This window comes from Oncorhynchus keta, chromosome 16, assembly GCF_023373465.1.
Source record: "Oncorhynchus keta strain PuntledgeMale-10-30-2019 chromosome 16, Oket_V2, whole genome shotgun sequence".
Lineage (NCBI taxonomy): Eukaryota > Metazoa > Chordata > Actinopteri > Salmoniformes > Salmonidae > Oncorhynchus > Oncorhynchus keta.
Window position 1 is genome coordinate 2010127 of NC_068436.1, and position 13541 is coordinate 2023667.

At 41.5% G+C, this 13541-nt stretch overlaps 1 protein-coding gene across 2 annotated transcripts; it reads left to right on the top strand.

Moving 5' to 3' along the window:
• Positions 1-668: 668 nt before the first annotated feature.
• On the top strand, positions 669-12271 carry cnga1a (cyclic nucleotide gated channel subunit alpha 1a). 2 transcript variants are annotated; one of them, XM_052464398.1, is made up of 11 exons: positions 669-897; positions 1201-1317; positions 2846-2908; positions 4194-4247; positions 4350-4490; positions 4643-4747; positions 8364-8470; positions 8725-9029; positions 9215-9520; positions 9714-10325; positions 10503-12271. In XM_052464398.1, the coding sequence occupies exons 2-11, from the start codon at positions 1220-1222 to the stop codon at positions 10800-10802; spliced, it is 2091 nt and encodes a 696-aa protein (XP_052320358.1). In that variant the 5' UTR covers positions 669-897; positions 1201-1219; the 3' UTR covers positions 10803-12271. The 2 variants fall into 2 exon arrangements, with proteins under 2 accessions (XP_052320358.1, XP_052320360.1); XM_052464400.1 differs by having other exon boundaries at positions 669-891.
• The last annotated feature ends 1270 nt before the right edge of the window (positions 12272-13541 follow it).

The window sequence follows — 13541 nt, forward strand, 5'->3', positions numbered from 1 at the left end:
GATAGAATAGAAAGTGCTTGCAGAGCAGGAGAGAGGGTTAAAGCCGGCCCCTCCTGAGACTAAATCCTACTCCACTGTCTGTTCCCCACTGTTCAGGGACTCAAGGTGAGCTCACCAACACACAGGTGTGGTATAGTAGCAGGCATGCAAAAGCAACCCAACTGTCTGTTTTATATCATTTGTAAAGCCTGTGGTTTAATCTCATTACTTTTGTGTTCTCCTCTTAACTCCTTTCCTTCGTCTGCCCTAAAATGAACTGGGAGAGTGAAAAGCACAGGCTCCTCAACGGTATCCGACACGCAGATTTACCCTCTGTGTTTTCAGACAAAGGAAATAGGGCGGGGATAGGGAAGCCACTTTAGACTATTGAGATGGCCCTTGTGTATCAGCAGCAATCCCAGAGTTTCAAAGCGTCACACCCCCACTTGATGTTTTGTTATGACAGCGTGAGAAGCTGTGAAAGGGAAGATCAATTTCTGTGTTTTGTGTATTGTTGGATGGATGAGGCAACTTGATGTATTTGACTATTTATTGTCAAATGAAATGCATTCATTCTGGAGTGGTGCCGCAAAGGGCCCTAAACATAGAAAGGGAGTGGAGGAGGGTGACCGTCCTGAGACTTTGCCACCACAGCCACTTTCATCCAGCTCCATAATCCTCAAATCCCACTCAGGGTCAGTCAGGAGGACTCAATGACACCACTACTGCACCCATGCTTATTTTGTATCCATTCATCAAATTAGCTGTATATCGGTGTGATATATAACTTGAAAGGCTGTTCATCTATATTTACATTACACTTGGATTAAGTGTCAGTGTGGAGTGGGAACTCTAGGACTGCTTATCTTGAGGTCTGTGATGACTATGGACAGTGCACTATGCTGACTAGAGGTAAAGGTAAGGCTACATGAAACTGAATGTAGCATTTTATTCAGTAAACAAAGTTGTGGTCCTTGTAATTGTGATATTTTTTTCATCTGTTGTCAAGATAAAACCATAACAACATTAGCAGTAATATATGGAAGTTGAGTACGCCTCTGTAATTCACAAAATATATTTTTTAATCTACTTTGTTGTCATTATGTAAACCCTGTTGTATTGAATACATTCATTATATCTAAACATGCAGTTTCACAATGCAAGAACATTTGTGTGTTTGGCATAAGGACAATATGTCTCCATTTGCTTTGTGTTTGACAGGCTACCCAGATTGGCTGCCATGATCAGCACATCAAGCACTCGTCCGTTCCTGGCGGTTGCGCCTCGCATTTCTCCAAACATGGCCACAGACACAGAGGAGGACAGTGAGGATGAAATGTAAACAATACATACAGTTGAAGTCGGAAGTTTACATACACCTTAGCCAAATACATTTAATCTCAGTTTTTCACAATTCCTGACATTTAATCCTCGTAAAAAATTCCCTGTCTTGGGTCAGTTAATTAAGATCACCACCTTATTTTAAGAATGTGAAATGTCAGAATAATAGTAAAGAGAATGATTTATTTCAGCTTTTATTTCTTTCATCAAATTCCCAGTGGGTCAGAAGTTTACATACACTCAATTAGTATTTGGTAGCATTCCCTTTAAATTGTTTAACTTGGGTCAAACGTTTTGGGTAGACATCCACAAGCTTCCCACAATAAATTGGGTGAATGTTGGCCCATTCCTCCTGACAGAGCTGGTGTAACTGAGTCAGGTTTGAAGGCCTCCTTGCTCGCACATGCTTTTTCAGTTCTGCCCACAAATTTTCTATGGGATTGAGGTCAGGGCTTTGTGATGGCCACTCCAATACCTTGACTTTGTTGTCCTTAAGCACCCCTGTGCTTCACGGTTGGGATGGTGTTCTTCGGCTTGCCAGCCTCCACCTTTTTCCTCCAAACACAACGATGGTCATTATGGCCAAACAGTTATATTTTTGTTTCATCAGACCAGAGGACATTTCTCCAAAAAGTACAATCTTTGTCCCCATGTGCAGTTGCAAACCGTAGTCTATTTTTTTTTATGGATGTTTTGGAGCAGTGGCTTCTTCTTTGCTGAGCGGCCTCTCAGGTTATGTTGATATAGGACTCGTTTTACTGTGGATTTAGATACTTCTGTACCTGTCTCCAGCATCTTCACAAGATCCTTTGCTGTTGTTCTGGGATTGATTTACACTTTTCGCACTAAAGTATGTTCATCTCTGGTAGACAGAACGCGTCTCCTTCCTAAGCAGTATGACGGCTGTTTGGTCCAATGATTTTTATACTTGCATACTGTTGTTTGTACAGATGAACATGGTACCTTCAGGCATTTGGAAATTGCTCCCAAAGATGAACCAGACTTGTGGAGGTCTACAATTCTTATTTTCTGAGGTCTTGGCTAATTTCTATTGATTTTCCCATGATGTCAAGCAAAGAGACACTGAGTTTGAAGGTAGGCCTTATAATACATCCACAGGTACACCTCCAAATTGACTCAAGTGATGTCAATTAGCCTATAAGAAGCTTCTGACATAAAGCCATGACATAATTTTTCTGGAATTTTCCAAGCTGTTTAAAGGCACAGTCAGCTTAATGTATGTACATTTCTGACCCACTGGAATTGTGATACAGTGAATTATAAGTGAACGTATCTGTCTGTAAACAAGTAGATGTCCTAACCGACTTGCCAAAACTATAGTTTGTTAACAAGACATTTGTGGAGTGGTTGAAAAACGAGTTTCAATGACTCCAACCTAAGTGGACGTAAACTTCCAACTTCTGTATAACTGGACCTGTTGGTCCAATTGTAGTTTGCTACGGAACTTTATTGATGTCGCCATGTTTTTATTGGCTGTATTTTAAATATTGTTTGTTGTTTCCAGAGATGAAACCTCTCCTGGCCCAGGGCGTCTGTTCAATGTGAACAACAGTAACAACAATGAGGAGTGAGTCCGTCCACATATACTGTGTGTGTGTGTGTGTTTGTGTGTTGTGTGTGTGTGTGTGTGTAGTGGTGGTAGTAGTTTTATTTCATTACATGTTGGCCATGTATGCACACATGACTGTAAGTCGCTTTGGATAAAAGCGTCTGCTAAATGGCATATATTATTATTATTAAAAGCTAAATTCATTCACAGCACATACAAGTAAGAAAAAACAGTAAAACAAATCAGGAACTTTATTTGTTATTTTACCTTTATTTAACTAGGCAAGTCAGTAAAGAACCAATTCTTATTTACAATGACAGCCTATGAACAGTGGGTTAACTGCCTTGTCTGCCTCGGTCAGAAAGACAGATTTTCACCTTGTCAGCTCTGGGATTTGAGCTTGCAACCTTTTGGTTAATAGTCCAACGCTCTAACCACTAGGCTGCCGCCCTGAAGTCAGGATGGGAGCTGAAGCAGTTAGTTTTGGTAGCGTCAAATGTCCTCCTGAGTGGTGGGAGGCAGCATCACGGTCACAGGGGTGAAGCATGGCGGTCACAGCCAGGGGGGTCGTGGGACAGGATCAGATAGGTTCAGAGTCATTAAGCAGCGCACCCCGTAGCGTGGCCACTTGACTTTGACAGCTACTCCTCCACTACCAAAAAGTAGCACCCACCTTGGTGATGTCGCTGGCGCCAGAAAGCTCACCCCTTATCAGTAGTGCAAAGTAGGCTATTACAGTCCTCAAGCCTCTGCCATCACCGCAAGCCATCTCAATTGTCCGTCCGCTTTGGACTTCTCCTCAACCTCAAGCCACGGCATTTAAAAATACAACACTGCTAGTAGCTACCTATAGCAAATGTCCACAATGGCACGATGTGGGTGAAAATATTGTCTCCGCATAGGCTACCCACATTGGACATATGCGCCTTTTCTTATCGGCTCCACATTGGCCCCACAGCAGGTGGCCCCAAGGGCAGCCCTCACTTTGCCTGAAATAAGCCCGCCCTTTTGGATCTCCTGCCTGTTACAATGTATCAGAAATTATTTACAGAGACAGCAGCACAGTCTGCTAGCCATTACGGCTGCCATGGCAACTCTCAGTGTGTGTGTGTGTGTGTGTGTGTGTGTGTGTGTGTGTGTGTGTGTGTGTGTGTGTGTGTGTGTGTGTGTGTGTGTGTGTGTGCGTGTGCGTGTGTGTGTGTGTGTGTGTGTGTGTGTGTGTGTGTGTGTGTGTGTGTGTGTGTGTGTGTGTGTGTGTGTGTGTGTCTGTGTGTGTGTCATAAGATGTGTCCTTTTACCCCAGGGAGGAGAAGAAAAAGAAGAAAAAGGAGAAGAAAGAAAAGAAAGAGAAAAAAGAGTAAACACCTATTTTGTCCCTCTTTTCCATGAATGCTGCATAGTTAGATAGAAGAGAGGTGACATGCAGAAAAGCTTCAAAAACTTGCATTTGTTTTCTCAGGAAAAAGAAAGAAAAGATGAAGCAGAAAGAGCAGGAGGAGAAAGAAAAGGAGGAGAAAGAAAAGGAGGAGAAAGAAAAGGAGGAGAAAGAAAAAAAGGAAAAAGAGGAAAAGGAGAAGAAGGAGAAAGAGAAAAAGGAGGGGTGTGTATGATAGCAATATCTCAACCGAAGCGATATACTGATATCAGCATTGATATCTGTATATGACTATGTTTAAATTAAATATTAGGTGTATTATTATTATTAAGTATAATGTATTAAGTATTACATTCTCCATCTTCCTTTCCTTGCAGGCCCAAAGAAGGGTTTTTCATTAATCCAGCTGGCAGTCTGTACTACAACTGGCTGTTCATTATCACAATACCAGTCATGTACAATTGGACCATGATAATAGCCAGGTAAAAATCTACTGTTTAAAATATGTAGTTTGTTTAAAATATATGGTTAGTTAGTGGCATGGAATGGATTCTGAGGCTATAAAACAAGTTATTATTTTAATTTTTTTTACAAAGTTTCCCCTTTTATACAGTACCAGTCAAATGTTTGGACACACCCACTCATTCAAGGGTTTTTCTTTATTTTTACTATGTTCTACATTTTAGAATAATAACGAAAACATCAACACCATGAAATAACACATATGAAATCATGTAGTAACCAAAAAAGTGTTAAACAAATTGAAATATATTTTATATTTGAGATTCTTCAAAGTAGTAGTTGATGACAGCTTTGCACACTCTTGGCATTCTCTCAACCAGCTTCTCTTGGAATGCTTTTCCAACAGTCTTGAAGGAGTTCCCACATATGCTGAGCACTTGTTGGCTGCTTTTGTATCACTCTGCGATCCAAATCATTCCAAACCATCTCAATTGGCTTGAGGTCTGGTGATTGTGGAGGCCAGGGGCCTCATTTATAAAACTATGCGTAGGTTTCACGTCAAAAGATGGCATATGGACGAAACACAGAAAGTGCCTATGCACAAAAATATAGTGCACACGCACGTGGGACAGTGCACACGCACGGTTTCCCTTTATAAGTCACAATCAACTCGAAATTTGGCGCACATGGGCGAGCGTCTTGTCCCACCCTTTTAACGCCCACAGTTGCCTATAAATAGTCAGTGAAACACCCCTAATTAATATTCTTCCATACTGACTGCATGACGACAAGGACGGCAAATCCCGACAGAAAGGCAACAAAATATATATTTCACCCAGTGTGAAATGGAAGTTCTTGTAGGGGAAGTTGATTGTGAAGAAAAAATACATTGTTTGGTGTGGCCATTACAAATGCCAAAAATGCGTTAGAGTGGTAGCATGTGGCGGGCGCTATGAACGTTGCTGGTTCAGACGGTCAGACCCTCTCAGAAATAAGTGGTCTGACATAATAGTGGAGGCCAAAAGGCCTTACACAGACAAAATGTTTGTGCCACAGGTGGGGGAAAGGGGACACCGGAGCTCAACCCCCTTAATGAGCGACTTGCCGGTTATTATAGGGGAATCCCTCCTGAGTGGAGTAGTGACGGAGGTGGAGGGGGACATGGCAAGATGCACCGGATGAGCCGGGTATGCAATTAGTATTTTTTTATTTGAATAGAGTAAACCAAATGCATTGAAGTTGGTGTTTAAACATTTATTTACACAAACAATTGTGACATTTTCAAAAAAGAATGAGTCACTGTGTGTTCCAGTGGGGTTGGTGATGCTGCAGCTGAGCAGGAGCTGAGTGCCCCCAGGCTCGGTGTCTCCAATGCACCTCGTGCGTCACAACCCTCCAGAGGCCGTGTCCTCACAGATGCAGTCCTGCAAAGGCAAAGAGACACCATTGACGCTATTAATGAGGTTGCCAAGGAGTTGAAGTGGGACAGGCGTGGTTTGGTTTCTGCGGGTCCTTCTCTGTAGAACTGGGCCCACTACAACACAGAAATCCAAGAGAACAGCGCTTGGTAATCTGAAATGGCTCATAATCCACTCATCATCATCGGCCAGTAAATCTTGGTCTCTGGAAATTCGTTCTCAGAATTCTTCCATTCGCCAAATCTTCCAACAGTGCCAAAGCAGCCATTATGTGTCATTACACATTGTAATTGCATGCCTTTTAAATACCCTTCCATTTGATTGTCAAAGCTACCCAATTGCGTAACACATTCAGGTGTGGTAATTACCCTGATTGTAACTGACAATGACAGGGCCATTATCACATTGACAGTTCTGCGCAACAAACATGTGAAAACAATGTATGAAACTGTGCACTCGTATCTGCACCGACATCAATTTAAACGTAATTTGTGCTACTATTAACCTTATTATTTATTAGAATGCATTTCATAACATGCAAGTTTTGGTAAATAATTACATATCCAATTAAATATGAATCCCAATTAAACTGTACAACATATTAGGGGTTATTTTTCAAAAACATATCTCGGTTGGTATGTATTATCCTAAATCATGTTTTTTTTGTGCACTCCAGGGAACTCTTCATACATAATACGTGAGAGGTAACATTTCAATTTATTTTACACAATGGTATCAAATTCAAAGCGTTTCTCGAGTTTCATCCTCCTGCCATCGGAGTCGCAGTTTCTCATTTCTCCAGTATGGGTCAAAGTGTCCGTGGAGGACCGCACATTCTCTGTGTAAGTGTCAAACAGCCCTTACACAGCCTAGAGGTGCGTTGGGTCATTGTCCCGTTGGAAAACAAATGATAGTCCCACGAAGCGCAAACCAGATGGGATGGCGTATCGCTGAAGAATGCTGTGGTAGCCATGCTGGTTAAGTGTGACTTGAATTCTAAATAAATCACTGACAGTGTCACAAGCAAAGCACCCCCACACCATCACACCTCCTCCATGCTTCACGGTAGGAACCACACATGCAGAGATCACAAAGAAACAGTGTTTGGAACCAAAAATCTCACATTTGGACAAAAGGACAGATTTACACCGGTCTAATGTCCATTACTCATGTTTCTTGGCCCAAGCATGTTTCTTCTTCTTTTTGGATATCATCAATTAGGCTACTGCTATTCGACAGCAAGCTATTTGGCTATTTAGTCGTTTTTTTTGCAGCAATTCGACCATGAAGGCCTGATTCACACAATCTCCTCTGAACAGTTGATGTTGAGATGTGTCTGTTACTTGAACACTGTGAAGAATTTATTTGGTCTGCAATCTGATGTGCATTTAACTCTAATGAACTTATCCTCTGCAGCAGAGGTAACTCTGTGGCGGTCCTCATGAGAGCCAGTTTCATCATAGCGCTTGAAGGTTTTTGCAACTGCACTTGAAGAAACTTTAAAAGTTCTTTACATTTTCCGCATTGACTGATCGTCAGGTCTTAACGTAATGATGGACTATCATTTCCCTTTGATTATTTGAGTGGTTCTTGCATTAATATGGACTTGGTCTTTTACCAAATAGGGTTATCTTCTGTATGCCTCCCCTACCGCAACTGATATGCTCAAATGCGTTAATTAAGAAGGATAGAAATTCCTCAAATTAACTTTTAACAAGACACACCCGTAAATTGAAATTCATTCCAGGTGACTACCTCATGAAGCTGGTTGAGAGAATGCCAAGTGTGCAAAGCTGTCATCAAGGCAAAGGGTGGCTACTTTGAAGAATCTCAACTATAAAATATATTTAGATTTGTTTAACACTGTTTTGGTTACTACATGATTCCAAATGTGTTATTTCATCGTTTTGATGTCTTCACTATTATTCTACAATGTAGAAAGTAGTAAAAATAAAGAAAAACCCTTGACTGAGTAGATGTGTCCAACATTTTGACTGGTACTTTATATAACCAAAGTGTAAGACAAAAATAGCTTTTCCAGTAAATTCTTGTTTTGTGTAACTTCACATTATCTTCTTACTCACCTGCAAGTAAATTCCCACTCGAGGTTCAGAGTGCATTTCCTTTTAAAGACTGTCACATTTTGTTTAAGAGATGCTTGTATTAAAGCATGGTTGAGCATCTAACAGTTTTCTCTGCTCTGTGCCCTGTGTGTCAGGGCCTGCTTTGAGGAGCTGCAGCATAATCACCTAGTCACCTGGATGATTCTGGATTACATCTCTGATGTCCTCTACCTGGCTGACATGGCCTTCAGGACCAGGACAGGTGTGTGTGTGTGTGTGTGTGTGTGTGTGTGTGTGTGTGTGTGTGTGTGTGTGTGTGTGTGTGTGTGTGTGTGTGTGTGTGTGTGTGTGTGTGTGTGTGTGTGTGTGTGTGTGTGTGTGTGTGTGTGTGTGAGCGTGTTTTAATTTCCTTTCATTTAATGTCTTATGTCCGCTCTTTCAAATTGATACATCACATGTCGCAGTTCTATTATTACGCATGCTACTTTTATTATTTCTTCCAATATATTTTCTCAGCCTACCTGGAGCAAGGCCTGCTGGTCAAAGACAAGAAGCTGCTGTTGGAGCGTTATATCAGCAGCCTCCAGTTCAAGCTGGACGCCGTCTCCATGCTGCCCACCGATGTGTTTTACATCTACCTGGGGATCAACTACCCCGAGATCCGCCTCAACAAGCTCCTCCGAATCACGCGTATGATGGAGTTCTTCACCCGCACCGAGACCAAGACCAACTACACCAACCTCTTCCGCATCTCCAACCTGGTCATGTACATCATCATCATCATCCACTGGAACGCCTGCCTCTACTACTCCTTCTCTAAGGTCTTTGAGTTTCTCAGCTGCTGGATGTATTTATTGTGATGTCGATGTCTGCTTTTCATATGCATTTCTTAGACCTGTTTTGTCCTATGCCCAATAGTACTTGTTTCATGCTTTCATTTCTTTGTGCTTTTATGGTGTACATTTATTATACAAAAATCGAGTAATCAATGAATCAATTAATCTAGTCCATCGGCTTCGGCTCTGACCCCTGGGTCTACCCGGACCTGAATGACCCAGAAGAGCCAGAGTTCGGGGAACTGGGGAGGAAGTACTCCTTCAGCCTCTACTGGTCCACGCTGACGCTGACCACCATCGGCGAGACGCCATCACCGGAGCTGGACTCAGAGTTCTTCTTCCATGTGCTGGACTTCCTTGTGGGTGTGCTTATCTTCGCCACCCTGGTGGGCAACATCAGCTCCATGATCTCCAACATCAGCGCCGCGCGGGTCGAGTTTCAGGCACGCATCGACAACATCAAGCAGTACATGCAGGTGCGTGTGTGGGGTTCGTAAAGGAGCCATCAAAGTACTGAGGATTTGTTGACTCAAATGTTAGTGCACTATTACACTTTATAGAAATTATGTTAACGCCCATTGTGGGGTTGGAAGGGCAAGTGGTGCGTCACAACGGTAGGTCTTATATATCATGAATACGAGTCAATTTCTCCCTATAACACCTCTACAGAAGTGGAAGGTGGACAAGGAACTGGAGCTGCGAGTCATCACATGGTTCGACTACCTGTGGACCAACGACAAGGCTCAGGATGAAAGGGAGACGCTGCGGTACCTGCCCGACAAGCTCAGGGCCGAAATCGCCATTAACGTCCACCTGGATACTCTCAAGAAGGTCCGCATCTTCGCTGACTGCGAAGCAGGCCTGCTTATTGAGCTGGTGCTCAAGTTGCAGCCTCAGGTCTTCAGCCCTGGCGACTACATCTGTAAGAAGGGTGACATCGGCCGTGAGATGTATATTGTCAAGGAGGGCAAGCTGGCGGTGGTGGCTGACGATGGCGTCAAGCAGTTCTGCGTGCTGGGAGACGGCAGCTACTTTGGGGAGATTAGTATCCTAGCGATAAAGGGTTCTAAGGCAGGGAACCGGAGGACGGCCAACATCCGCAGCATTGGCTACTCAGATCTCTTCTGCCTGTCCAAGGATGACCTGATGGAGTCATTGACCGAGTACCCGGAAGCCAAGGGCATGCTGGAGGAGAAAGGTCGTCAGATCCTGCTGAAGGACGGCCTGCTGGAACTGGACCCTTCCAAAATTATCCCCGAAACGACAGAAATCGAGGAAAAGGTTGGAACTTTTAAAACTTGCCTTAAAATACATTTCCTTTGCATAACTGCCTTTTTGTACAGTTATCTGTTTCTTGTTTTTAGCATTTTAATGCACAAACTGTATGACTTTAAAAATGTTGTACAATGTAAAGTGCATTCTAAATGTGACATTTTATTATTATTATTTTTATTTAAGGTGAACCGCATGTACAGCAACCTGGAGTTGATGCAGACCAAGCTGAAGAAGCTGCTGGGAGACTACAGCACCAGCCAGAGGGCAACGAGGGAACGCATCGCTGAGATAGAGAGGCTGACTGGAGAGGTTGTAGCAGAGGAGGACCTAGATGAGGAGGAGAAGGAGGGAGGGGAGGAGGAGAAGGAGGGAGGGGAGGAGGAGAAAAGGGGAGAGGAGGAGGAGAAAAAGGAAGGGGAGGCAGAGGAGAAGAAGGATGAGGAGAAGAAAGAGGAGGAGGAGGAGGAGGAGGAGGAGAAGTAGAGTTTTTGTGAGATTTAAAAAAAAAAACGTTTTTGTGTGGTCTTAACACAATTTGAGCTAACTGGATATAGACCATTAGAAAAATAAAAACTGCTTGAATTGAAGTCTGCTTGAATATTGGTTAAAACAAAAGGCAATTTTTTTCTGGTTGAAGGGTTTTCAGCTTTTGGGAAATCTATGATTATTGAAAGCTGATGTAACAGACTTATTACACAATTTTTATTAAAATCATTCAACTACTAGAGGGCACCAGAGGCCATAAAACCACATGCATCACTTTCACACGGGTCTTTTTTAAATGTTTGGACCCCATGTGTAACACACAAATTGACCACATAAAGAAAGTATATGATATGAATTGGCAAACTGCCAGTCGGAAAGCAATATATATACTGCCCAAGCTTGACTATTGTGCTGTGGTTAACCCTCAAACTACTCAAACTACTATCAATATTTTTTAGCATAGCCCAAAGTTAGTTTATTAAATTCTTCAAATGTTTCATGACTTTGTCAATCAATGTTTTTTTTAATACATCAATATCATTGGTTAGTGTTTCTGTATCAATATGGACTTTAAAAAAAGGCAAGTATTTTGGGGTAATTTCGACCCCAGCCAAAAACAACTAATTCCACCTATCGTAATTTGATAGATAGGACCTTGTTTGGAATCTAGGTTTATCTATAGATATAATAACAAGTTATCAATAACACCAGAGGTTGGAGGGGGACCTGTATCAGTGATTTTTAACAGATAGACAAATCATCTGCAGTGATGTAGCTCCCCATGTACTCATCTAAGAATGTACTTTTCTACACCACATATCGTGTGCAAAACCAAGATTATTGTATTTTTGTGCATATTAAAAACTGACAATGGTATACGAAGTCTTCAAATGGTATATACTGTATAATTGATAGAACTGCAATACAGAACTCGAATGCGCTCTGAATCTACACAGAGACCTGTATCGATGTGTATTCTCGGAAAACGAGTTATTCTTGGGCAAATCTAAAAAGGTATTTATTTAAATCCTGGTTTCTTTGGAGACATATTATTGCGGGGGGGGGTGTATGTTGGAGTGATCTCTACCTGATAGACAGATCACCTGCAAAGATGGAGCATGTTATGTACTCACCTTTGGTATGATCGCATAAAAAAATCTAAATTGCCTTCGATATATGCTTAGATGCAGTAAAAACAGCTCATAAAAGTCTGTCAATGGCATAAATACTTGGTAGAACTGTGAACTGTGCTGAACTGTGCTGTATTGGTGTGTATTCATCTTAAATAAGAAGTTACAGGTCTGTGAGAGCCAGACATCTTGCTTGTTTGTAGGTGACCAAATACTTATTTTCCACCGTTTGACCTCTGTCATTGCCAACAAAGGGTATATAACAAAGTATTGAGATAAACTTTTGTTATTGACCAAATACTTATTTTCCACCATAATTTGCAAATAAATTCATAAAAAATCCTACAATGTGATTTTCTGGATTTTTTGTTCTTGTTTTGTCTGTCATAGTTGAAGTGTACCTATGATGAAAATTACAGGCCTCTCTCAACTTTTTAAGTGGGAGAACTTGCACAATTGGTGGCTGACTAAATACGTTTTTTGCCCCAATGTAAATATAACAAAATGTGTTTTTAAAAACAAAATTCTAAAAACTAAATGATACAACAATGAAATTATGGTAAATCTTCTTTATAGTACTTATGTGGATTCTACTTTGGAAAAAAGATGCACATTATATAAAGGAAAAATCTATATTTAATATCACCGAATTCACTTGACATAATTTTTTGAAAATAACTGTGTATTTTGGTAATTTTTTATTTTAGATGACATTATTTACATGTCTAATGATGTTTTGATAAGAATTAAGTTGATCATTTTGCTAATATTAAAGCGTTTTCCAGTCAATTCTTATTGTGTGTGCGTGTTAGATCGAACGACCTCCTATAACTCACATTTTCAATCTGATTTTAATCTCAACCCCTCCCAATGGTTTCCTTTTATAATTGTGAACTGGGCTGATGTTATTGAATATAATATACAGTGCCTTTGGAAAGTATTCAGACCCCTTGACTTCTTCTAAATGTTGTAACGTTACAGCTGTATTCTAAAATCGATTCAATCGCTATTCCCCTCATCAATCTACACACAATACTCCACAATGACACAGCAAAAATATGTTTTTTCCAAATTTTTGCAAATGTATTACAAAAATGAAAATATCACATTTACATAAGTATTCAGACCCTTTACTCAGTACTTTGTTGATGCACCTTTGGCAGCAATTACAGAATCAAGTCTTCTTGGGTATGATGCAACAAGCTTGTACCGAAGCCACTCCTGCCTTGTCTTGGCTGTGTTCTCAGGGTCATTGTCCTGAGCGCTCTGGAGCAGGTTTTCATAAAGGATCTCACTGTACGTTGCTCCTTCATCTTTGCCTCGACCCTGACTAGTCTTCTAGTCCCTGCCACTGAAAACATCCCCACAGCATGGTGCTGCCACCACCATGGCTCACCGTGGGTGGGGATGGTGCCAGGTTTCCTCCAGACGTGACGATTGGCATTCAGGCCAAAGAGTTCAGTCTTGGTTTCATCACACCAGAGAATCTTGTTTCTCATGGTCTGTGAGTCCTTTAGGTGCCTTTTGGCGGGATGTCATGTGCCTTTTAGGAGGAGTTGCTTCCATCTGGCCATTCTACTATAAAGGCCTGCTTGGTGAGTGCTGC